Source organism: Macrobrachium nipponense, chromosome 43 (genome assembly GCF_015104395.2).
Source record: "Macrobrachium nipponense isolate FS-2020 chromosome 43, ASM1510439v2, whole genome shotgun sequence".
In the NCBI taxonomy this organism is placed as follows: domain Eukaryota; kingdom Metazoa; phylum Arthropoda; class Malacostraca; order Decapoda; family Palaemonidae; genus Macrobrachium; species Macrobrachium nipponense.
In genome coordinates, this window is record NC_061104.1 from 12,708,059 (window position 1) to 12,735,017 (window position 26,959).

At 49.9% G+C, this 26,959-nt stretch overlaps 1 protein-coding gene across 2 annotated transcripts in view; it reads right to left on the bottom strand.

Moving 5' to 3' along the window:
• Positions 1–26,959, bottom strand: part of LOC135213537 (sodium/glucose cotransporter 1-like) — a 289,323-nt gene that overhangs the window by 55,557 nt on the left and 206,807 nt on the right. For both annotated transcript variants that reach the window (XM_064247470.1, XM_064247468.1), the window contains exon 14: positions 24,798–24,883. In XM_064247470.1, the coding sequence (XP_064103540.1) occupies positions 24,798–24,883 (86 nt within the window). The remainder of the gene's footprint in view (positions 1–24,797; positions 24,884–26,959) is intronic.

Here is a 26,959-nt window from a genome sequence, read left to right on the forward strand (position 1 = left end):
ATTAATTGCATCAAATTTAATTTTGGATCAATTTCCGCTCTTACCGGGAATTAATCCTTACGATTTATTGCTGTGAAAGTGAAATCGCAAGTGCAGTATTGTTCATTTTCATTATAATTATGATAGCATCATATTATTATGGATCAAGTTTCCGCTCTTACCCGGGAATTGATCTTTTCCCCTTTAAGTTTCTATGAAGTGAATCGCAAGTGCAGTATTCTGTTCATTTTCATACTACTTTTCAACTGCTGTGCGGGAGTAGGGAAGCGAAGGTCTGCAGGAAGTCGTCGGAAAGCTCTCCCGCGACTCCCTTGGTATCCGATTCTTCTTCTTCTTTCCTGCCCCCCCGCTCAGCTTCCTCGTATTTTTGTATTTGGGGTCTTCCTTCCGTTCGGGGTGGGGCATGTCTCCCCCCCGTGCGTGAGGGAACCCCTCTTACTAATCTGTCTGTGCTACCGCAGGTGCTACATCAGTGGGAGACGACCTTGGACAGGTATGGGCCACTGCGGCTGCAGGGCGTGCCTAGCATCCACGATCTGCTGCAGCGTCTAGCGAGGTCTGGGGCGGTGACCTTGGAGCGGTCTCCACTACAACCTTCACGGCCGCTTATGCTGCTTCCCCCCGCTGGTCTACACTCCCCATGCTGTGTCGGTGACGCCGTCTGCCGCTTCTAGGGCGGTCGCCGCCGTACCGAGGAGGGGTATGCCGCCGCCGCCTGTGTTTTCTTCGTGTTCCCTGCCCCAGACTTCCGCTGTTCCAGCAGCTCGCCCCTGGACGGCCGCCAGTACCAGCTTCCCGCTGGCTGCCGATGATTCTACGAGGCGATGGCTGGGCCTGCCGTACCTGTCGTGATGTGGTTCCCGCTACTGGCTTGGCCTGTCCCTTCTGTGTTTACCGCTGCCGCTGTTCCTGCCGCTCCTGAGCTGGTTGCTGTTCCTGTCGCTCCTGGTTCCTGCGCCTGTCCATGCTGGTCCTGCCCATGGTGTGTCCCCAGTCCCAGGTCCTAACGGACAGGTGCAGTCGGGCCGTGTTGCTTCGGCAATAGGCCCGACTCCGGCCTGGATGGAGGACCTGACGACTGTCCTGCGTGAGCTGACGAAGAAGAGGAAGGTGTCATCTTCGTCTCGTCTGCTGCTGCCTCTTCCCCCTTCGACTTCTAAGGCCCATAAGCCGAAGAAGAAGGCTGCCTCTCCCCCCTAAGAAGTTCCTTCGGGAACTTCTAAGGGTCCGTCCCACCTCGGTGGGACGGGGGGTCCTTCTGCTGGTCCTCTGCTTCCTTCGGGAGCGGGGCCCGTCTCCCTTCCGTGAGGAAGAGATAGACGGGGACCAGAGGAGAGTATGCGGTTAGCTCTGGTACTTCCTCGCCTGGTGCTAGCGGCGATGCCGCTACGCCAGGTTTCGGCTCGGTCTCTCGTTCGCGGGAGATCCCGAGTGTACGCTCTCCCTCGGGAGACCGTGCAGCCAAAGTTTCGGCGCCAGAGTTCGCTCGGCGCCAAGACCACGGCACGGAGCAGAAGGCTGGCGAGAACCGCTCAGGTGACTCTCGCCAGGCCAGCGGCTGCTCTCGCAGCGACCAGCTGGTAACCGGGTTTTCCCCCTAAGAAGACTCCTTCGGAAACTTCGAAGGGCTCGTCACACTCCGGTGTGACGGGGGGGTTCTTCTGCTGGTCCTCTGTTCCTTCGGGAACGGGGCGCGTCTCCCTTCTGAGAAGAAGAAGAAGACGGGGACCAAGGGTGTGCTGGCTACCGTGGTACACCCTCGCTAGCTTGGCAGCTCTGCTGCTAAGCCAGGTACCGGCTCGGTTTCTCGTCCGCGAGAAGTTCCGAGTGTACGGTCTCCTTCGAGGACGCTCACCGGTCTCACCGCGAAACTGAGCTCTGCAGGTCACCTGACCGCCGCTCCCACAGGGACCGGGCGGATACGATGACCAGCAGCAGCTCGTCTGACGCACGGGACTGGGGTCGACGTGCTCAGTCGAGCCGCTCGCCACAGGTGAGCGGCACGGCCAGGCCTGCAGATCGATCCCCACCGCGGGTTGGTGATCGGCTGCAGCCCCCCACGTACGCTGGTCCTGCCAGCGAGCGGGGGGGGGGGGGGCAGCGTCAGGTCTGTTCTCTCCACTACCTTCAACTGCCGCGGGCTACACCGGGAAGAGCGAGGTAGCTAGGAGTGATCGTGAGAGGTGCGCCGCTCACGATCCCGTCACGACGCCGCACGTGCCACGTATGGTCTTAGGACCAACCAGGACGTACGCGCAAGTGATTGGAGGCGACCGTCAGGGGGGGGAGGGGGTGGTAGCGTCAGTTCTGTCTCTCCGATACCTTCAACTTCCTCGGCATACGCCAGGAAGAGCGAGGTAGATAGGAGTGATCGTGAGAGATGCGCCGCTCACGATCCCGTCACGACGCCGCACGTGCCAGGTATGGTCTTAGGACCAGCCAGGACGTACGCGCAAGTGATTGGAGGCAACCGTTCAGGGATCTGTTGCTGGTCCTTCTTCTATGAAGGAGGAGGGTCTTGGGGAGCTGCCTCTTGTTGGAGGGACTGGATGGTCTACTCCTCAGACGCTGTAAACTTCCGAGATTCAGAGTAACTTTGCCCAGGTTATTGCACTGATTCGTCAGCACAACGACCTGGGGGAAGGATCGCCGCTCCCACCAGCAGAGCCCATGTCTCTGCTCGAGTCGAGTCGTTTTGGGGCCCGAGAGGGAACCCAAACCGACGGTGGGTTTGCCGCGATCGGAGCTTGCCGATTCTGTCTTGAACCAGAGTCTCTCATCTCCGGACAAGAAGGCTCTCTCAGTTCTGGCCGGTCGATCAAGCTACTTCCACCTCCTCTACTGCGACAGCGGCGTTTCTACGTGTCTTCGGACACCCGTATTTAAATACTCCTTCGGTCCTCCTGAGAGGTTTGGACCTCGACGAGGACTGGAATGAGTCGGAGGACGGTATCGGCTCTCTCCTGTCAGGTGTCGATCAGCCCACCCAGACGACATTCTCAGTGGCGGCAGACCCTTATCTACAGTTAGAGTTCGTCTAACCCTCTCGGCGGGAAAACGTCTTTTTTTTTTTTTTTTTTTTTTTTTTTTTTTCTTTTTTTTTTGCCTTACGATACGTTTTCCCGACTCTGAGAGGCCATCGCCGCAAGGCGATGGCTGCTCCTACTCTCTCCAACTGCTAGTTCCACTGGGAAGGCGAGAGAGTATCCAATTCTCCCCCATTCCCTCTCTCCTACGGCTACGAGGAAAGGGGAGGATCCTACAGAGATTTCTCTGTAGGTATTCCACGTTGGGGACTGCGCTACCGGGGGGACCTTCGGGTCCTACCTGACGTAAGCCCGGTCGTTGAGGAGGGATCCTGCCCCATTCTCGATTTCTACGGGAATCGAGAGGACCACCAGCCGATATCGTTTGACGAATTCGGTGGGGGTTTCGCAGACTGCTTAGAATTCTACGGAATTTCTAGCGCATTCAGAGTGTTAGAGTTTCTTACGATCTCCAAACACTTAGGCGAGACCACGGTCCAAAGTGAGCGAGACGAGAATCCCCGATATGTTACACGATAATCGGGAACCTCGCCTATGCTCGAATTCCTGGAATTTCTAGCATTAGGAAGAAGACTGCTGCTGAAAGAAGACTATCTCACAATAGGCGACCAACCTGGAATAGAGAAGAACGGACGGGAATATCCAGTTTGGCTTGAAACTATCGTCTTAGTATTCTGTTCACCATTGAAGCTTTCCTTCGAGGAAGACTTCTTCACTCTCTTTGATAGAGACCGAAGGTGGTCGATCTCCAATCCTTATTTTGTTTTCTTGAAGGAAAGAATTTAGGATGGAGATCGTTGTTCAGAATCCTACAAAATAACTACGTATATTAACCTCGCGACATGATTCTGCCTAAGCAGTTGAATGGTCCGAGGGGTAGGCGCATATCCTGGTTATTCTACGGATTGCGACTTAGACGAAAAGTATTCTAATTGAACTGCACTCGGGTTGCCTGCAACCTCCCAGGAGTTTCCAGTTTCAATTTTATATACTTATGGTGTTGTCACAACAACACCATTTAAGCTTTTATATTTACCGAAATTCGTTTCGCATAAATATAATTGCTCGAGCATATCTTTTTATGCTCGGTGGTTCTAGCCGAACACATTCCTTCGTGGAAAGGATTACTTGGCAACTCAGGATGACGAGTCAGCGACAGCTACTGCGTATTGAATTGACCCGAGGCATTTCAGTACCCCAGCTGAACCGCTTTGAGATGGACGGTTGGTTATGTCTTTCTCACCTGCTTTGATTGAATACCAACCGTATCTCTGCCCAACAATCACGGACTTAAGTCTCTGATTAACGGGATTCTCGCATACATGAATGACCATCTACTGCTGTGACGCTAGTATTCATCGTCTTCGGTATTGCGAGAATTTTAAACAGAGATATCTATTCGACTCTCATCTTTCTGTTTACCGCACGGTAACAGAATTCTGTAATAGTCTCTTGCTGCATCGTATCTCGATAATGCGAATGATTTTTGCGGAATCTGAGTTTGTCCTCAAAATATCTTGTATTCGGAGGTGTGCAATTGTTCAATGTTCACCCCGGATTAGCAGATGTATTGAAAGACATCGCCTACTCCCACACATGCCAGCTCTACTTCCAAACGTTCAGCCCATGAGAAGCAGTTCTTCAGGCGGCTCTCCCCTGTGTTTCATTACTGAAGAACGCCCGCTTTCACTGCACACCGGACAGCAATGAAACATGGCGGTTAGTTAGCGTTTTTCAGTCATTTGTAAGCACAGGTTTAGAATCTTGAGATTCCTTCTCTCGATTCAGCTGGAAGACGTAGGTTGCATCATTGCCTACCTTTGTCTTCAACGTCACATAGTGTTGTTCTCCTTAAGCTGAGATTCAACGTCTATGAGATTTTCTTGCCATCAGGGACCTCGGTCTTTTGAAGGCAATTGACTTTCGCCTTTTGAGCTTATGCATTAAGAGAATCATCGCCGCGCCGTACGGCATCAGTGACTAACAAATATTTTATTTGTTTGGTTTCTCAGCATAACTCTTTAAAGGGCGAAGGTCCACGCTGGAACTTAACCCGGATGCGTTGGTACAACTTGCCTCTACTGATTCGAACCAGTCAGTCGGCAGCTGTCAGAGCGCGAGTCAGTTACGAACTATGCTGTGGACTTAGTTCGGTTGTTCCAGAGCAATCATTACTTCGTCTTAATAGCTTGTCAGTATGAGTACTGTACATAACCAAAGTCGAGAAGAGGGATAAGTCATACGACTATCCCCTTCTTTTCGTCTTAGGTAACTGCATGACTTCTCTTGAGAAGTCAAGCACAAAGGGATGGGGATTTGTGACGCTCGATTTCGTACCGATCTTCGTAGCGAAGACTCAGAACCCTTCGGTAACTGACGATTGGTTCGAGTCCTTCACAATACCCTCCCTAATGGACTTCACCGCCTCCGATACGAAGGCTATGCTACTTTGTCCTGTGAAGGCGCGACGGAGCTGTCTGAAGAAACTCGACACCCAGGATGAGTGTGGACGCCTCTTCATCATTCTCTCGCGTTCCGCAAGAACTTCTCCGTGGCGCAGGTAATGAAGGCAGGCGCCTGGTCCAACCGGACCGCATGCACCTCCTTCTACCTTCGGGATATTGCCCACAGTTCCTTGGATCTTTTTCCTTGGGAACCGTGGTGGTTGCTCAACACGTTGTGTAGTTAACCCAGACCCTCGCAGGCTGAACAGCATCGAGTCCTGGTGTGACCGTAAGAATGGATGAGGAATGAGAGTGTGACTGGCTCCTCTTCCCATCTTTTTCTTCCCTCTACCTCTGGGTAGAGGGACACGGTCGTCACCCTGCTGGGTAAGGACGAGATGCAGGTGAGCTACTCAATAGAGCACCATCCTATCCCTTTCAGTAGGGATAGGAGTAAATATCCACCACTTCCTCCAACAAGGGGGAGGTAAACAAATCACTTTTGCTTTCGGCCGCGGGTGTGAAGGACGTGTTCGTCATCGCTCTCTGCCGCTTCATCGTCGTATGCTTTGTGTTTATATTGTGTTTTCTACTAATGGTTTGTTTGACTTGGAAATGAAACTGTAAGTACACTGCTTTCATTTTCATTACTTAATTATGAACCAACATGGAGCTATCGCCGTAGATGCGGCGATTTCCTCTCTTTTCATGTATTGAACCCTTGAATTATGTCTCGGTGCCGAGGGCGGGCGCGCTCGCGCCGAGTCATGTATTTTGGGCGAAAGTGTGTAATTGAAAAATGTAAGTACTCTTTTCATTATATTTTTGCCCTGTGCGTTCGTTACCGAGAGCGTGATTGCGTTCGGCACGAGCCTTTTATTTTGTATGATAGAATGCAATGAAAGTGGATTCGCAATTGCAGTATTCTTTTCATTTTCATTTATTTATTTGCATAAAATTTAATTTGGATCAATTTTCGCTCTTACCCGGGAATTGATCCTTACGATTATTTTCTGTGAAAGTGAAATCGCAAGTGCAGTATTCTGTTTCATTTTCATATATATTTTATGATAGCATCATATTATTTGGATCAAGTTTCCGCTCTTACCCGGGAATTGATCTTTTCCCCTTTAAGTTCTATGAAGTGAATCGCAAGGGCAGTATTCTGTTTCATTTTCATATACGTTTTCACTGCTGTGCGGGGGTAGGGGAAGCGAAGGTCTGCCAGGAAGTCGTCGGAAAGCTCTCCCGCGACTCCCTTGGTATCCAATTCTTCGTCTTCTTTCCTGCCCCCCGCTCAGCTTCCTCGTTGTATTTTGTATTTGGGGTCTTCCTTGCGTTCGGGGTGGGGCATGTCTTCCCCCCATGCGTGAGGGAACCCCTCTTACTAATCTATCTGTGCTACCGCAGGTGCTACATCCGTGGGAGACGACCTTGGACAGGTATGGACCACCGCGGCGGCAGGGCGTGCCTAGCATCCACGGGCTGCTGCAGCGTCTAGCGAGGTCTGGGGCGGTCTCCACTACTACCACGGCCGCTTATGCTGCTCCCCCCCCCCGCCTGGTCTACACTCCCCATGCTGTGTCGGTGACGCCGTCTGCCGCTACTAGGGCCGCCGCCGTACCGAGGGGGGGTTGCCGCCGCCGCCGCCTGTTTTCTTCGTGTTGCCTGCCCCAGACTTCCGCTGTTCCAGCAGCTCATCCCTGGACCGGCCGCCAGTACCCAGGTTCCCGCTGGCTGCCGATGATTCTACGAGGCGATCGCTGGGCCTGCCGTACCTGCCGCTGATGTGATTCCCGCTGCTGGCTTGGCTGTCCCTGCTGGGTCTACCGCTGCCGCTGTTCCTGCCGCTCCTGAGCTGGTTGCTGTTCCTTTCGCTCCTGGTTCCTGAGCCTGTCCATGCTGGTCCTGCCCACGGTGTGTCTTCCCCAGTCCCAGGTCCTTCCGGACAGGTGCAGTGGGGCCGTGTTGCTTCGGCAATAGCCCCGGCTCCGGCCTGGATGGAGGACCTGACGACTGTCCTGCGTGAGCTGACGAGGAAGAGGAAGAAGAGGAAGGTGTCATCTTCGTCTTCGTCTGCTGCTGCCTCTTCCCCTTCGACTTCTAAGGCCCATAAGCCGAGGAAGAAGAAGGCTGCCTTTCCCCCTAAGAAGTCTCCTTCGGGAACTTCTAAGGGCCCGTCCCACCCTGGTGGGACGGGGGGTCCTTCTGCTGGTCTTCCTGCTCCTTTGGGAGCGGGGCCCGTCTCCCCTTCCATAAGGAAGAGATAGACGGGGACCAGAGGAGTACCGGTTAGCACTGGTACTTCCTCGCCTGGTGCTAGCGGCGATGCCGCTACGCCAGGTTCCGGCTCGGTCTCTCGTTCGTGAGAGATCCCGAGTGTACATTCTCCCTCGGGAGACCGTGCAGCCAAGTTTCGGCGCCAGAGTTCGCTTGGCGCCAAGACGCGGCACGGAGCAGAAGGCTGGTGAGAGTCGCTCAGGTGACTCTTGCCAGGCCAGTGGCCGCTCTTGCAGCGACCAGCTGGTAACCCGGGTTTTCCCCCCTAAGAAACTCCTTCGGGACCTTCTAAGGGCCCGTCTCGCTCCAGCGATTCGGGGAGCTCTTCTGCTGGTCCTCCTGCTCCTTCGGGAACAGGGCCCGTCTCTTCTTCTACCAAGGAGAAGACGGGGACCAGAGGAGTACCAGCTTCGGCTGGCACTTCCTCGCCTGGTTCTAGAGGTTCTGCCGCTAAACCAGGATCCGCCTCGGCTTCTCGTTCGCGAGAAGTACCGAGTGGACGGTCTCCTGCGGGAGACCGTCCAGCCAAAGTCTTGACGCCCGAGCTCGCTCGCCGTCAAGACCGAAGCACGGAGCAGAAGACTGGCGAGAGTCGTGCAGACGACTCTCGCCAGGCCAGCGGACGCTCTCGCAGCGACCAGCCGCACGACTCTCGCCAGGCCAGCGGACGCTCTCGCAGCGACCAACCGGCTGCTCGGGCTGACGTGACGGTCTCCGACCGGCCACGCGCTGAGGCGAGGAAGGGGTCCCCCCTCTCGATCGTTGCTGCCAGCCTCGGCTGGTACCAGCGGCTCGACGCGCCGAGAGGACGCTCACCGGTCTCACCGCGACAGCGAGCCTAGCAGGTCACCTGACCGCCGCTCCCACAGGAACCGGGCGGATAGGGGGACCAGCAGCAGCTTCTCTGCACACGAGATCGGGGCCGTTGTTCTCGGTCCAGCCGTTTCCCTGGGAAACGGCTCGACTAGGCCTGCAAAGTGGCGATCGCCTGCAGCCCTCCAAGCCTGCTGGTTCTGCCAGCGAGCGAAAGAGGAGCGTCATGTCTTCCTCTCCCGTGCCTGCAACTTCCTCGGTTTGCACCAGGAAGAGCGAGGCACAGCGGGGTGATCGTGAGGGGCATACCCCGCACGATCCCGTCACGACGCCGTAAGTACCAGGTACGATCTTCGGACCAGACCAGGACGTCACGCTTCTAAGTGGTGCAGGAGGAATCCGAGAGGGGTCTATCGCAGTTCCTCCTCCTTAAGGGGGAGGTTCTCGGAATGCTCTTGTTCGAGGGGCTTGACGGTCCTACTCTGCAAGATGCTATGACTTCCGAGATCCAGAGGAACTTGTCGAGGTTATGGTGCTGATTCGTCAGAGCAACGACCTCGGGGAAGGATTGCCGCTCCCACCAGCAGAGCCCACGTCTCTGCTCGAGTCGTTTTGGGGCCCGAGAGGGAACCCAAACCGACGGTGGGTCTGCCGCGATCGGAGCTTGCCGATTCTGTCTTGAACCAGAGTCTCTCGTCTCCGGACAAGAAGGCTCTCTCAGTTCTGGCCGGTCGATCAAGCTACTTCCACCTCCTCTACTGCGACAGCGGCGTTTCTACGTGTCTTCGGACACCGTATTTAAATACTCCTTCGGTCCTCCGGAGAGGTTTCGACCTCGACGAGGACTGGAATGAGTCGAAGGACGGTATCGGCTCTCTCCTGTCAGGTGTCGATCAGCCCCACCCAGACGACGTTCACAGTGGCGGCAGACCCTTACCTACAGTGAGAGTTCGTAACCCTCCTCGGGAAAACGCTTTTTTGTTTTTTTCCTGACGATAACGTTTTTCCCCAGACTCTGAGAGGCCATCGCCGCAAGGCGATGGCTGCTCCTACTCTTCTCCAACTGCTAGTTCCACTGGAAGGGGCGAGCGAGTATCCAATTCCTCCCTCATTCCCTCTCTCCTTACGGCTACGAGGGAAAGGGGAGGGATCCTACAGAGATTTCTCTGTAGGATCCCACGTTGGGGACTGCGCTACCGGGGGGACCTTCGGGTCCTACCTGATGTAAGCCCCGGTCGTTGAGGAGGGATCCTGCCCCATTCTCGATTTCTACGGGAATCGAGAGGACCACCAGCCGATATCGTTTGACGAATTCGGTGGGGGTTTCGCAGACTGCTTAGAATTCTACGGAATTTCTAGCGCATTCAGTGTTCGAGTTTTTTACGATCTCCAAACACTTAGGCGAGACCGCGGTCCAAAGTGAGCGAGACGAGAATCCCCGATATGTTACACGATAATCGGGAACCTCGCCTATGCTCGAATTCCTGGAATTTCTAGCATTGGGAAGAAGACTGCTGCTGAAAGAAGACTATCTCACAATAGGCAACCAACCTGGAATAGAGAAGAACGGACAGGAATATCCAGTTTGGCTTGAACTATCGTCGTAGTATTCTGTTCACCATTGAAGCTTTCCTTCGAGGAAGACTTCTCCTTCACTCTCTTTGATAGAGATCGAAGGTGGTCGATCTCCAATCCTTATTTTGTTTTCTTGAAGGAAAGAATTTAGGATGGAGATCGTTGTCAGAATCCTACAAATATACTACGTATATTAACCTCGCAACATGATTCTGCTAAGCAGTTGAATTGTCCGAGGGGTAGGCGCATATCCTAGTTAATCTACGGATTGCGACTTAGACGAGAAGTATTCTAATTGAACTGCAACTCGGGGTTGCCTGCAACCTCCCAGGAGTTTTCAGTTTCAAATTTATATACTTATGGTTTTGTCACGACAACACCATTTCAACTTTTATATTTACCGAAATTCGTTTCGCCTAAATATAATTGCTCGAGCATATCTTTTATGCTCGGTGGTTCTAGCCGAACGCATTCCTTCGTGGAATAATGGATTACCTGGCAACTCAGGATGACGAGTCAGCGAGAGCTCAGGCTCAACTACTGCGTATTGAACTGCCTGATAGCAGCTCAGTATCAGCTGGGGTCCTCCGAGATGCACGGTCAGTTATGTCTCTCTCTCCCCTGCTTTGATTGACTACCGAACCGTATCTCTGCCCAACAATCATGGACTTAGGTCTCTGATTAACGGGGATTCTCGCAATAATGAAGGACCATCTACTGCTGTGACGCTAGATTCCATCGCCTCGACATTGCGAGAATTTCAACAGAGATATCTCTTGGACTCTTTTCATCTTTCTGTTTACCGCCACGGTAACAGAAGTCTGTACAAGTCTCCCGCTGCATCGCACTGCGATAATGCGAATGATTTTGCAGACATCTGAGTTTGTCTTCAAAATATCTCGTATTCGTAGGTGTACAATTGTTCATTGTTCAACCCGAATTAACAAGATGTGTCAGAAGACATCGCCTACTCTCCGACCTGACAGCTCTACTTCCAAATGTTCAGCCCATGAGAAGCAGTTCTTCAGGCGGCTTTCCCCTGTGTTTTCATTACTAAAGAACGCCCCGCTTTCATTGCAACTACGACTTCTCACCGGACAGCAATGAAATAGCGGTTAGCGTTTTCAGTCATTTGTAAGCACAGGTTATGAATCTTGAGAATCCTTCTCTCGATTCGTCTGTGAAGACGTAGGTTCCATTCAATATCTACCTTCGTCTTCAACGGTACATAGTGTTGTTTCTCCTTAGCTGAGATTCAACAACTATGAGATGTTTTGCCTCAGGGACCTCGGTCTCTAGAAGGCAATTGACTTTCGCCTGTTGGGCACATGCCTTAAGAGAATCATCACCTCGCTGTCCGGCATTGGTGACAAACAAATACATTATTTGTTTGGTCTCTCGGCATAACCCTTTAAAGGCGAAGGTCACGTGACTTACTCGGATGCTTGGACAACTTGCCTCCTACCGAACGCAGTCAGTCGGCAGCTGTCAGAGCGCCCGAGTCAGTTACGAACTACGCTGTTGACTTAGTTCGGTTGTTACAGAGCAATCATTACTTCGTTTTAATAGCTTGTCACCGTACCCACCTACCATCGACACCCACCATGGGATTTTGTCGGTCGTCCTATCCACTACCGAGAACTTCGCTGCATGGGGATAGGAGGATGCGAGAGACTTCATGGCAAACGGACAGACCAGTATGGGTACTGGACATCACCGAAGTAGAGAAGAGGGATAGGTCATGCGACTATTTCCTTCTTTTCCTCTGAGGAACTGCATGACTTCTCCTGCGAAGTCAAGCATCCAGGGGATGGGGGTCGTGACGCTCGATTTCGTACCGAACTTCGTAGCGAAGACTCAGAACCCTTCGGTGTCCCTGACGATTGGTTCGAGTCGTTCACAATCCCCTCCCTAATGGACTTCACCGCCTTCGATGCGAAGGAGATGCTGCCTTGGTCCGCAAGAACTTCTCTGTGGCGCAGGTACTGAGGCAGGGTCTGGTCCAACCAGACCACATGCCCTTCCTTCTACCTTCGGGATATTGCCCACAGGTCCTTGGATCTTCCTTGTGAACCCGTAGTGGCTGCTCAACACGTTGTGTAGCGAACCCAGACCCTCGTAGGCTGAACAGCATCGAGTCCTGGTGTGACCGTAAGAATGGATGAGTGAATGAGAGTGTGACTGGCTCCTCTTCTTCCCATCTTTTTCTTCCCCTCTACCTGTGGTTAGAGGGACACGGTCGTCACCCTGCTGGATAAGGACAAGATGCAGGTGAGCTACTCAACAGAGCCCCATCCTATCCCTTTCACTAGGGATAGGAGCGTATATCCACCACTCCTCCAACAAGGGGGAAGGGGGAGGAAGTGGATGCCAGCTTGAGACAAACCCATACTTTATGTTGCCTCTTGCAAACAGGAACAAGTTCTTGCTTGCTGGTACGAAGAGATACGCTTGCCTCTCTCTTAGTACTCGGCCCAGAGGTCTGACCATTGATCCTGCGGTGCACACCCCGATCAATCGGACAGAGGCTTGGATCCCTCCCTCGCTCTTACGACCAGGGAGGCATTCCAGGGATGGACGAACACCAGTCTGTTCATCAAAGACTCAGATTCCTCCCACCAAGAAGTGAGTCTTCCTATTGTTAAAGGACCGATGGTTTGTATTACGTATCGGAACAAATGACAATTTGTCGAAAATTGCATTTTTCCTAACTATACAAACCTGAGGTCCTTTACATATAGTCCCTCCTCATGCCACCCCTCACTCTGCGTATTTTGCATGGGCCAAAAGCAAAAGTGATTTGTTTACCCGCCGCGCGACTGTCGGACAAGCAGTTAACTACCGTTCTCCCCTTGTTCGAAGCTTACGACCGTTCCAGCTGCCGCTAGCTACTTCCTATTGTTAAAGGACCTCAGGTTTGTATAGTTAGGAAAAATGCAATTTTCGACAAATTGTCATTTTATGGTGAATTTATGAAAAAACTTTTTCCTTACGTCCGCGCGGTAACTCTTCCGAAAAAAATCATACATGCTATTGTGGTAATGTTTGCACCATTTTAAAATTAGCCGTTACATAAGATTTTATATATGGAAATGTGCGCAATTTCATGCACAATACAACTAAAAACAACCCATGGTTGTAGCTTTTATCAATTTTGAAATATTTTCATATAAAAAATGTGACAAATTTTCAACCTCTGGTCAAATTTGACTCTACCGAAATGGTTGAAAAACGCAATTGTAAGCTAAAACGCTTATATTTTAATAATATTCAAGCATTTACCTTCATTTTGCAACAAATTGGAAGTCTCTAGCACAATATTTTGATTTATGGTGAATTTATGAAAAAAATAACATTTTCTTTACGTCCGCGCAGTAACTCTTCCGAAAAAATCATACGTGCAATTGTGGTAATGTTTGCACCATTTTGAATTAGCCGTTACATAAAGTTTTATATATGAAAATGTGCGCAATTCATGTAAAATACAACAATATATAATTGAAGGTTGTAGCTTTTCTAATTTTTGAAATATTTGCATATAAATCACGATAAATAGAAAAAAACCACGTTCGGTCAACGTTGACTTTACCGAAATGGTCGAAAAACGCAATCGTAAGCTAAAACTATTACAGTCTAGTAATATTCAGTCATTTATCTTCATCTTGAAACAAATTCGAAGTCTAGCACAATATTTAGATTTATGGTGAATTTAAAAAAAAAAAAACTTTCCTTCCCTCCGCGCGCGGATTCTCCGCCACAAATCTCCGAAATGCGTACGTCCCATTCTCGGAATATTTGCTCAGTTTCATATTAGGCATTTCATAGAGTTTTATATATGAAAATGTGCGCAATTTTATGTAAAATAAAACGAAAAATATTTGAAGGTTGTAGCTTTTCCTATTTCCGAAATAATTGCATATAAAAAAATATATATAAAAAGATTCGACATTCAGTCAACTTTAACTCGTCAGATATGGTCGAAAACTGCAATTGTAAGCTAATACTCTTACAGTATAGTAATATTCAATCATTTGTCTTCATTTTGAAAGATATTGGAAGTCTCTAGGACAATATTTAGATTTATGGTGAATTTTTGAAAAAAATATTTGTTTACGTCCGCACGTTACGAATTCATGCATTATTTTGTGATAATATTTTCTCTGTGTTGCTTTTATCGTTTTACAATGTGTTATATACCAAAATGATCGCAATTTAGTGTACATTACAACGAAAAAAAAAGTAACTTGTTACCTTTAACCATTTTACGCACAGTGCGATTTGAATACAATTATATATGAAATTTCGTTTTTGCGCTGTCATATATCGCATTATTTATATATGATAATGACAATTTTTATCATTTCTGATGGTTGCATACTAAACTTCAGCCAATGAAAAAAAAGGAGCCAAAAATGAACTCTTAATCTTGAAAACTAAGCGCGCTGTGATTTTTTGAAAAAAACATTTGTTTCGACACGGCATACAAACCTTCGGTCCTTTTACAATAGGAAGGTTACTAGCGGCAGCTGGATAGGTCGTAAGCTTTCGAACAAGGGGTTCGGTAGTTAACTGCTTGTCCGACAGGCGCATGCGCGCGACTGGGAGGTAAACAAATCACTTTTGCTTTCGGCCTCACAGCGAGTGGACGTGTGTGTTCTACGCTCTCTGCCCGCTTCTCGTGGTTTGCTTTCCTGGTTGTATGGTTGTGTTTTCTCTGTGTGAATCATTGTAAGTACAATCATTTCCTTATTTTTCATCATTAATTGTGATAAAGTGATCGATTATGGATTCTCCACGCCCCGCTACTCTCCGGAGATTGTGCCCGGGTACCGAAGGGCGTAAATGCGGAAAATTCCGCTCGTTCCCAGAGATCGATCCCCATATTTTGTGTGCTCGGTGTCGGGGGCGTGAGTGTACCAGCGCCGAGCCCTGTGAAGTTTGCATGTCTTGGTCGGAGGCGCAGTGGGGCTTGTACGAGGGTAGGAAGAAGCGAAGGCCTACAAAGGAGTCGTCGGAGAGCTCTCCCGCGACTCCTTTGGTTACGGACACTTCGTCTTCTTTCCTGCCTCCTGCTCAGCTCCCATGTTTGGCGCCTTCCCCTGCGGGGGGGGTTTCTAGGTCCTTCTCCTCACCCGATCTGTCGAGTGTGGAGGAGGGCGCGAGATACCCTGACGTTGAGTTGTACTCTGGGTCCTCTATCCGTTCATCTACATCGCACGGACGGGTAGAGGCCCCTGCTAATCACCCGACCTTTGCTTCCTCAGGTGCTGTTGCTGCGAAGGACGACCTTGGACAGGTGTGGGCATCGTTGGGTTTGCAGGGCGTGCCGAGTGTCCAGGGGCTGCTCTACCATCTTGCTGGCTCTGTTGCGGTCACGCATGCCCCGGTGACCACCACTACCACGACCCTGTCGACCCCTGGCTATGCTTCACCCCCTCATCTGGTGTATTCCCCGCACGCAGTGTCTGTAACACCAACTCCATCGGTGCAGGGGCCGATCGCCGTACCACGGGGGAGCGTGATGCCGCCGCCTGGGTTTGCCGTGCTGCCTCGACCGGACTTCGTGTGCCCGAAGAGCTCGCCCCTGGACCTCCCGCCAGTACCTAGGATGTCGGTGCCGCTGGTCCGTCCACCTGGTCTGCCTGTACAGCCTGCCGTACCTGCCGTACCTGCCCAGCCGCTGATGAGTGACGTGATGATGCCGACTACCGCTGCTGTTCCTGTATCTGTTCCTGCCGTCTCCGTTCCTGCTGTTCCTGTGATGCCTGCACCTGCTGATGTCGTTCCTGTTCGTGGCGCCGCTGCTCCCGATGTCGATCTGTTCGGACAGGTGCGTCCGGGCCCTGTTGCTTCGGCAACAGCAGCCCCGGCTCCGCCCTGGATGACGGATTTGACATCGGTCCTGAGGAAGCTGACGAAGAAGAAGAGGAAGAGGAGGAAGGTGTCGTCGTCGTCTTCTTCGTCGTCGTCTGCCGCCGCTCCCCCTTCATCTTCTAAGGCTTCACAGCCTAAGAAGAAGAAGGTCGCCTCCTCCCCCCCTAAGAAGTCTCCTTCGGGAACTTCTAAGGGCCCGTCTCGCTCCGGTGAGACGGGGGGTTCTTCCGCTGGTCATCCTGCTCCTTCGGGAGCAGGGCCCGTCTCTTCTTCCGCAAGGAAGACGACTACGGGGACCAGAGGGGTGTCGGCTAACACCGGCACCTCCTCGTGGTTCTGCCACGGCAGCAGGATCCGTCTCGGCCTATCGTTCGCGAGAGGTACCGAGTGTACGGTCGCCCACCAGCGACCGTGCAGCCAGGAACCAGACCTCTGAACCAGCTCAGCGTCAGGTTCACGGCACGGAGCGGAAGACTGGTGACAGCCGCTCATGCGACTCTCACCAGACCAGCTCTCGCTCTCGTGGCGACCAGCTGGCTACCCGGGCTGACGTGACGGTCCACGACCGGCCACAGGCTGAGGCTGGGAAGAGGTCCCCCTGTTCGCCGGTACCAGCCACGGCTGGTACCAGCGACATGACGTGCCGTGAGGATAAGCACCGGTCTCACCGTGACAGTGGAGCCTGCAGGTCGCCTGACTGTCGCTCTCACAGAGAGCGATCGGGTACGACGACCAGCACCAGCTCTTCTGACACACGAGACCGGGGCCGCTGTGCTCAGTCCAGCCGTTCTCCACAGCGAGACGGCTCGACCAGGCCTGCAGCTCGATCGCCACCCGCGGGTTGGCGATCGCCTGCAGCCCTCCAAGCCTGCTGGTTCTGCCAGCGAGCGAGGGGGGAGCGTCAGGTCTGCCTCTCCCGTACCTTCAACCTCCTCGGGTTACACCGGGAGGAGCGAGGTATTGAGGAGTGATCGTGAGGGGTGCGCCCCTCATGATCCCACCACGACGCCTTACGTGCTAGGTCACTGGTTCCTCGGTAACTCCGGCCAGGACGTATGCGCAAGTGGCTGGAGGAGACCGAGAGGGGTCTGTCGCTGTTCCCCCCATCGAGGGGGGAGGGTCTCGGGAGCTGCTCCTGTTCGAGGGACTGGATGGTCCTACTCCTCAGGATGCAGTCACTCCTGAGATCCAGAGGAACTTTGCCGAGGTAATTGCGCTGATCCGTCAGCACAACGACCTCGGGGAAGGATCGTCGCTCCCACCTTCCGAGCCCACGTCCCGGCTCGAGTCGTTCTGGGGCCCGAAGAGGGAACCCAGACCAACGGTGGGATTGCCGTGATCGGAGCTTGCCGACTCAGAGCTGGACCAGGTAGAGTCTCTTGTCTCCGGACACGACGGCTCTCTCAAGTCCAGCAGGTCAAGCAAGCTGCTTCCGCCGCCTCTACTGCGACAGCGGCGTTTCTACGTGCCGTCTGAAGACCCGATGCCGCCCAAACAGGTGAACCCGGAGTTAGCCAGGCTAACGCCGGGTGTGTGTCTGCAGCAGCTCCTGTCAGAGAACCTATGGTTCTCGCAGCAAGAGGCACTCGGTCTGGAATCCACTGCCATGGCAGCTTTCCAGGCCGTCTCCTGGATAGACCTGTGGTCCCTCACGGTGTCTAAGGCCGCAGCCAACTCCGGGGGAATTTCTCACGAAGAAGACTCAGCCTTCAGGAGGCTTTGCCAGTCTGGGGGAAGAGCCATCTCCTTCCTAGCCCACCAGACGGTAAACCTGTGGGCCAACCTGGTTCTCCGACGTAGGGACGCTGTCCTTACTCGAGTATCCAGGGGGGCTGGGCGTGAAGCGGCATTGGGACTTCGCAATGGACCGTTACGGAGTTCCCCATCTCTCTTCCCAGGAGAGATGGTGGACGCTGCGGTGGACAGACGGCGCACTGATGACAGTGACCGTCTGGTACACATGGCAGTTTCGAAGGCTTCTGGGCAGCCTTGAACTGCGGCCAAGCCAAAGAGCTCGGCTAGCGCTTCCACTGTGGCTAAGACGGTAGTCGCTTCGAAGCCCCGTGGAAAGACTCTGTCTTCTTCGTCTTCTGCAAAGGGGGGCCGTAACCAGCCCTCCTCCCAGCCCTCCTTCTCGCGAGGAGGCTCTGGGAAGAAGTCGAAGAAAGGGGGGAAACGCTAGGGACAGCGTTCCCCATCACCTGCTGCCGGAAGTTGGGGGGTGCCTGGCCAGCCATTGGGCAACTTGGCAGCGCTACGGCGCCGAGACCTGGATAGTAGATGTCCTTCGGGAGGGATATCTATTACCCTTCGAATCTCTGCCACCCCTCACCTCCAACCCGGTCCAACAGCAGTCGTACGTTCCAGGATCTTCGAAGGACGTAGCATTGAGACAGGAGATCAAGACCATGCTGAGCAAACGAGCTGTAGAGATCGTCACGGATCAGTCACCGGGCTTCTACAGTCGACTTTTTCCTGGTGGAAAAGTCTACGGGGGGCTGGCGCCCGGTGATAGATCTCTCTCCCCTGAACCGGTTTGTTCGCCAGACCCGGTTCACGATGGAGACGGCACGTTCCGTGCTCGACTCCATCAGGGAGAACGATTTCATGCTTTCAGTGGACTTGAAGGATGTGTATTTCCAAATACCCATTCATCAGTCCTCCAGAAAGTACCTCCGCTTCATCCTCGACGGGACGGTGTACCAATTCAGGGCACTTTGCTTCGGTCTCTCAACCGCCCCACAGGTGTTCACGAGAGTGTTCACTCTGGTGTCTGCTTGGGCCCATTCGCACGGGATACGTCTGATGAGGTATCTCGACGATTGGTTAGTCGCAGTTGCTGCAGGACAGGGATCGGCTACTCGAGTTCTGTCGCGATCTGGGGATCGTTGTGAACTTCGAGAAGTCCGATCTCGAACCCAAGCAGAGGATGAAGTACCTGGGTATGCTGATCGACACGGTAGCAGGGCGAGTCTTCCCCGCAGACTCGCGGATCAGCAGATTCAGGGAGGCAGCCGGCCAGTTCCTGTCTCGGCAGGAACAGGCAGCTCAGCGATGGCAAGTCGTGATCGGACACCTGTCGTCACTCGAGAAGTTAGTCCCTCACGGGCGTCTTCACCTGCGGTCTCTTCAGTGGAGACTAAAGGAGAGTTGGTCACAGGCAACGGATCCCCCGAGCTTTCCAGTGTCGCTGACACCGGAGGTAAGGCAGGACCTAGCCTGGTGGCTGGACGACAGGAACCTCTTAAAAGGAGTGCCTCTACGCACTCCCCCCCCGGAGATGCAGCTGTTCTCAGACGCATCGACCGAGGGGTGGGGCGCACACCTGGAGGAGTTGCTGACTTCAGGAGTGTGGGAAGAGCACGACAAGCACCTTCACATCAATGTACTGGAACTCATGGCAGCGTTTCTCGCGCTCCAAGAGTTTCAGGACCGCTTGATGGGACACTCAGTGGTGTTGATGTGCAACAACACCACGGTGGTGGCTTACGTCAACAAACAGGGGGGCCTAGTGTCTCTCCCGTTGTACCAGTTGACTCGGCAGGTGCACGAGTGGGCCAAGGCTCACTCAATAGAGCTGTCGGCACGCTACATTCCAGGCAAGAGGAATGTAGTAGCAGACAAGCTCAGCCGTCAGGATCAGGTGATAGGGACCGAATGGTCTCTACACCAGGACGTGGCGGAAAGGCTCTTCGACCTGTGGGGGCGACCAGTCGTGGATCTGTTCGCCACCCGGCACAACAGAAAACTTCAGGTTTTCTTTTCAGCCGTGCCGGACCCATGGGCAGCTGCAGAGGACGCTCTTCAACACCCGTGGGACAACCTCTTCGCTTACGCCTTTCCCCAGTTCAGCCTGATTCACAAGGTGATCAGTCGAGCGCTGGTCACCCCGAATCTCAGGATGATCCTGGTGGCTCCCAAATGGCCCCAGGCCATTTGGTATCCGGACCTGCTGGCTCTTCTCGCAGGAGAACCGAGAGAGATTCCCCCTTGGCACAACCTTCTCGTCCAGCCACACGTAGAGCGGTACCACCAAACAGTCCAGTCCCTTTGTCTTCACGGCTGGCTGTTATCCACCATCTCTTGCGAACGAGAGGCTTTTCTCGTAGCGCAGCAACAGAGATGGCTGGAAACGTCCGTCAGTCCTCTGCAGCTGTGTACCAGGGAAAGTGGGCCGTCTTCTGTGGTTGGTGTCGTAGACGGGGTATATCTCCTCTCAGAGCCTCTCTTCAGCAGGTAGAGGATTTCCTCGTTTTTCTTCGCCGAGAGAAGCTCCTCTCAGTCCCCACAGTCAAAGGATATAGAGCCGCCCTGGCACTAGTCCTGAAACTGAGGGGATTGGACATCTCGAACTCGTTCGAGATCTCCTTGCTCATGAGGAGCTTCGAAAGGTCTTGCCCACCCAGGGAACTCAGGCCCCCTGCGTGGGATGTGACTCTCGTCCTTAGGAGTTTGACTCGAAGACCCTTCGAGCCACTCCGAGAGTCGTCAGACAGGGATCTGACCCTCAAGACCCTCTTCTTGCTGGCCCTGGCATCGGCGAAGAGAGTAGGGGAACTTCATGGTCTTTCCTTCGATGTACGACACTCCAGGGGATGGGGATCTGTGACGCTCGATTTCGTCCCGAACTTCGTTGCGAAGACTCAGAAACCTTCGGTCCCTGACGACAGGTTCGAGTCTTTCACGATTCCCTCCCTAATGGACTTCACCGATAATGATGCGGATGAGATGCTGCTTTGTCCTGTGAGGGCGCTACGGCGCTATCTGAAGAGATCTCGGCACCTCAGGCCTGAGTGTCGACGCCTCTTCGTTAGCACCGGGGTAACCAAGAAAGAAGTATCCAAGAACACACTTTCGTTCTGGCTGCGTGAGGTCATCAGGAGGTCGTATGAGGCTGATGGTAGTGACGACATCCGTACGTCCCGTCCGAGAGCTCACGAAGTCAGAAGTGTTGGCGTTTCGTAAGAACTTCATGGCGCAGGTCCTGAAGGCAGGGGTCTGGTCTAACCAGACTACCTTCACCTCCTTCTACCTTCGGGATATTGCCCACAGGTCCTTGGATACCTTTTCCTTGGGACCCGTGGTGGCTGCTCAACAAGTTGTGTAGCTAACCCAGACCCTCGCAGGCTGAACAGCATCGAGTCCTGGTGTGACTGTGCGGATGGATGTGTGAATGAGTGAGTGACTGGCTTCTCTTCCCATCTTTTCCTCCTCCTCTACCTGTGGGCAGAGGGTCACGGTCGTCACTACGCTGGATGAGGACGAGATGCAGGTGAGCTATATGACAGAGCCCCATTCTATCCCTTTCACTAGGGATAGAAGCAGAATATCCACCACTTCCTCCTACAAGGGTGGGGAAGTGGATGCCAACAAGAGACAAACCCATGACTTTATATTTGCTTCTGTACAGGAACAAGTTCTTACATTGCTGGTATGAAGAGACACGCTTGCCTCTCTCTTAGTACTCGGTCCAGAGGTCTGACCATTGATCCTGCGGTGCACACCCCGATCAATCGGACAGAGGCTTGGATCCCTCCCTCGCTCTTACGACCAGGGAGGCATTCCAAGGTTGGGCGAACACCAGTCTGTTCACAAAAGACTCAGATTCCTCCCACCAAGAAGTGAGTCTTCCTATTGTAAAAGGACCGAAGGTTTGTATGCCGTGTCGGAACAAATGACAATTTGTCCAAAATTGCATTTTTCCTAACTATACAAACCTGAGGTCCTTTTACACATAGTCCCACCTCATGCCACCCCTCACTCTGCAGTTTTTTGCTTGGGCCAAAAGCAAAAGTGATTTGTTTACCTCCCAGTCGCGCGTGCGCGCCTGTCGGACAAGCAGTTAACTACCGAACCCCTTGTTCGAAAGCTTACGACCTATCCAGCTGCCGCTAGTAACCTTCCTATTGTAAAAGGACCTCAGGTTTTTATAGTTAGGAAAAATGCAATTTTGGACAAATTGTCATTTTTTCCGCTTCCGCGCTCACTCTGAAACACCTCCGGCACACGGGAGACAATTTGTTTTTTACCGCTTCGGCGTTTAAGGGTTAACTACATGAAGTGATTAGGCAAGCCTACTCCTCATCGTCAAGTTCTGTCACCATTTTGGAGCATGCAGAAGTGCATGACACCAGAGGAATAGGTTCCTCCCTGGCATACAGGAGCTTATCTGTTCATAGGATTTTGAATGCTGGTTCCTGACTGTGTCAAACTGCATTCACTTTCTTCTACTTGAAAGATGTTGCCCACAGATTCTTGGACACATTTTTCTTGGGTCCAGTGGTGGCTGTTCAACAAGTGTAACTCATCCAGTTCCCCTGATGGGACAGTTTGTATCTTACCTAAGATGATTGTGTGGAGTTGGGAATGAGTGAGATGATTGGTCTCTTTTTTTTCTTCCCTTTCTTCTTTCTTCATAGCTACAGGCAGTTTGAAGAACACACATAAAGGCTGGAACTGGCTTGGTGCAGATGAACATTGAAGCCATACTGTTCCAGCACTTTTTATGTTCCTTAAAAGTTAAAACATACACTCTGCTTCTCAACAGTTTCAACTCCTCTCTCTCCAGCAAGGGGAGTGAGGAGTAGTGACACCAGTTACTTATGAACGGATAGTTCTTTTTTGACTTCCATTATGTAATGAATCTGCATGTTTCATTGTATTTAAACCCAGTGGACTGAGTGTTAGATATCCACATATCCAGCATCTCAAAGGCTTAGGCCCTTTTCATCTAACACTCCAGTATCTAGTTACAAATGCAATGCCTTTTCTTTTAAGGTTGCTATTGTTTTACTAACTTATGGCTCCTGCTCTCCCAGACTTTTCTGAAGTCTTGGAGTAAATTCAACAAATGAATACCTATTCTATGCCTGTTTATCAAATACATGTGTGGTGCTGCTGTTACCAGTTCTCCTGCAATGAGAAGCCTTGGTGCTCCCACTGTCTCTGCTGAACTAATGATTTGTCCAACTGCTGTTGCTGTTGCTCAATCCTGTCCAAGAATCAGCAGAGGGAGCACATTTCTAAGAATACGATGTTCAAGGCTGCTATGCACATGCATAGGTTTCTGCAGACAAGGCTTGCCGGTTTACAGGCAGTGCATGAGATTGAGCTCTCTGTTGCCTTCAACTGAATTGAATTGAATATAGTATTTGGCCAAAGGCCAAGCACTGGGATCTATGAGGTCATTGAGCGCTGAAACATAAATTGAAAGTAAAAGGTTTGAAAGTTGTAGCAAGAGGAAAACCTTGCAGTTGCACCTTGCAGTTGCACTTTAAATCAATTGTTAGGAGAGGGTGGAAAGTAAGATGGAAGAAAGAGAATATGAAAGGAGTTACAGCGAAAGTAATGAAAGGGGTGGCAGCTAGGGCCTGATGCGGCAAAGAACCCAAAGTAATGCCTAGAGTGCACCACAAGAGGATGCACTGACGGCACCAACCCCCTACGGGGTCTGTTGCCTTCAAGAGGAACTTTTGAGTTTAAAGCCATCCTAAAGCAGGTATGTGGAAATGTCAATCTTTGCTCATTTTACTTTCAATAACTTCAGGCACAAGGGAATGGGGCTGTTTATCCCACAACTGTTCTCTGAGATGCATTTTTGCCAGGTTCAAACAATGTCATCCAAAATTTGGATCAACCAGTGATATGGATTCCAAATCACTGGTTGATCTTTGCACTGTTTTAAAATATCATAATGTACAATCTCAAGGCTTTAATATTTGTAGAACCTTTTGAGATAGCTTAAAGGAAATGGGTTTTATCACATATGTCCTAAAGAGTTCTGCGAGACTCGCCAGAGCTTCACAAGCTAGGACTTGCAAGTAATCTACCTCCCATCTAAATAGTGATTCTGGCTAATTGTGAATGATGGATTTTTTCATGAAACAAAGGTGTTCATAACATTTTATATATACAAACCCAATCCTAAACAAAAGTATGTACTCGCATCCCAATCCTTTCTTTCCAGTTGAGTACGTAACAAGATTGAGGAAAGCACTCAATACCTACCCATGGGTTGGAGGAACAAATCTTGAACATTAGTTTCTAGTTATGCTAAAACTAATGTTCAAAAGATACATTTGGGGAATTTGTCACACTGAGGATAAGGCTGATTATGACTGATGGGTTTGTATAAAGGATAAGGCTGATTATGACTGATAGGTTTGTATAAAAAAAATGAGTTCTTTGATAAACTTTTGCAATTTGTATTTTTGCATGATAGTTATTTGTATGTTAGAAAAATACTGGCTGTATTGCACCAAAGTAAGTTGAATCTATGCCAAGATGTTGATCTCAAATCCTAACAATTTAGTCATGTTACTCAATCATTAAATCTTTATTTGACATTTAGTGCTTTTTATTTGACCTTTGGTTTTTAAGCAAAAACAGTTCCATATTTACTGTACACAAGATATTACCTGTTTAGACTGTTTACTTTATAAAGGACTTGGTCCCTATAACTATCCAATCTCTAGTTTGATAGATTAACAAGAAATAGCAGATTACAGAATTTTTAACTAAGTTCTTTTTGTAATAATATAAGGCATTCAAGTTTTAATCTATGTATATATGAACTTAACATATGGTTATATAAGCCACAATTCAATGTAAAGTTTTGACAAATAATACAGTACATGCCAATCTACAAAACATTAAGATATTTCAAGTAGAGACCCTAAGTATTTCAGAAAGAAATCTCCAAGTATACTGCAGTTTAGAGAGAAAGATGCAAAGATTGTTAAATATACACAAATGCATTCTTTACCTTTGCCTTTGGAGAGTTATCAAAACCGAAAAGAAAGTTGTAAGCTCGATGATACCATCGGACAGGAGTTTTAACTTCTCCAGTTTCTAGAAAGGTAAAAAGTTTGTAATAAGAAATACAATGTTTTAAAATCAAAATATGAGTCATGAATTTTTTGAAGATTTGTTGGTGAGACCATGCTACCAGCATTATACAGGCAGTCCCCGGGTTACGACGGGGGTTCCGTTCTTAAGACGCGTCGTAAGCCGGAACATTGTCAAAAATCCTAAGAAAACTTTACTTTTAATGCTTTAGGTGCATTCAAAACTCTGTAAACTGCATTCTTATTGCATTTTTCATAAAAAAAACCTTTAAATATTGATTATTTTGCACTTTTGGTGTCATATTTCATCTGCCAGATCAACGTTTGTAGGCGTCGTAACCCTGAAAATAATTTCTGATGAATATAATTGAAAAGTGTCGTAACCTCGGAACGTCGTAAGCCGAGACCGTAGTAACCCGGGGACTGCCTGCCTTTGTACTTGCAATGCATGCCTCAATCTCTGTCTTCTTGCAGTGCTCTTAATGTGGGTGCGTGTGAATGTATGATCAGTTTAGATTTTAGTGCAGCCTTAGACTATGTGAATCATAAAGCACTTATCTTCAAGCTAAGATTATTGGGAATTGATGGATCTTGTATTAATATTCTAAGTGATAATAGGAAGAACCATAGGGTATTTGCTGATGGCCAGTGTAGTAGCTATAATAATGTCATTACAGGTGTTCCTATAGGCAGTGATCTTGGACCTTTGCTGGATAAGATCTGTACTAGTGACATGTGGCAAGATCTGGAGAATAAATTGATTGCATATGCTGATAATGCTTTCTTCTAGCTGTTGTGCCTTCTCTGTATAAAGGTCTGTGGTTGCAAAGTCCTTGAATAGAGATCTGGCATGTCTTTGCGAGTTTCTAAAACTCAAAGTATGATACTTTGACAATGCAGATCACTTTTGCCTTTGCTTTCCAGTTTATATTTCAGTGGCATGGTTTTAAATAGCAGTGACTTGGAGTTTTAGGAGTAAATTTTGATAATAAATTGGCTTTAGAGAAGTATATTTGTGATATTAATATTGCTTCCTCTTTCTCAGAAAAGTTTATAACTTACAGATATGTTTTTGAATGTTTCATGATTATCTAAATGTCTTAACCTTTTCCTTGTTTGAAGTATTGTTCTCAAGTATATTCTTCAGATACTGACTTATCTCAAACTCTGGGATCGAGTTATGTCACCAGCCAAATCTATTGTGTCAACTCTCATTGTTGTGCGGCATAGACTTAAAGTGATTCATTATGTTTGCTGCATACAATGTACTACAACTAAACACATTCTCTGCACTCTTATTTACCCAACCTACCTGTCTTTGCTTACAGAACTAGGCACGCTGCTGCTGCATCAGTGTAATTTTCTAGTATGGGATTCAGTACTACTCGGTTTGCTAGTTTATCTCGGTTACAACTAAAGTGTGGAACAGTTTACCTAATACAGTTGTGGAATCTTCTATCTCCCAATGTTTAAGCAAGAATAGCAACTTCGTTTCTGCTTTCTATTGATGTCTCCTTAATTCAGGTGTATCAGTGTTATGTTCTATTCCACCTTAGTGTTTATTTTTTTTATCATCTTTTCCTATAACTTGTCTCTCCTTGCAGGTGTATTTCCCTTTGGAGTTCTTTGGGTTTATAGTTTGTTGACTCTGTCCATAAGGGAATTCAATTGAAGACTTAAAGTAAGAAAGAGAAAGTCTTTTCTGAAGAATTTGCTGTGTAAATTGTTTCATCACCAACTCATTACTTTTACTTAGCGTGTTTGTGCATTTGCATAAATCCTTGTGGGTTAGTGTATACAAATCTGGCTTCCATAGGTCTACTTTGGTAAACGATCTCACTGTGATGTCATTATAAATGTGTGTTTTTCCTTGTGCACTGTAGTATGTTCATTAACCTGATATAGTTTTCTTTAACTGGGGAAAATTGATTTGGGTATTTCATCATGTTTCAGGACATTTTACATTCTTTTCTAAAGTAAGCAGTGGTGTTGTACATTCCTAGAAAATTTTAAGGTGTTTTTATATTTTTTAATGGCCATTTATTGCTGGTGTATTCTAATCAGATGTTTATGCTAATCT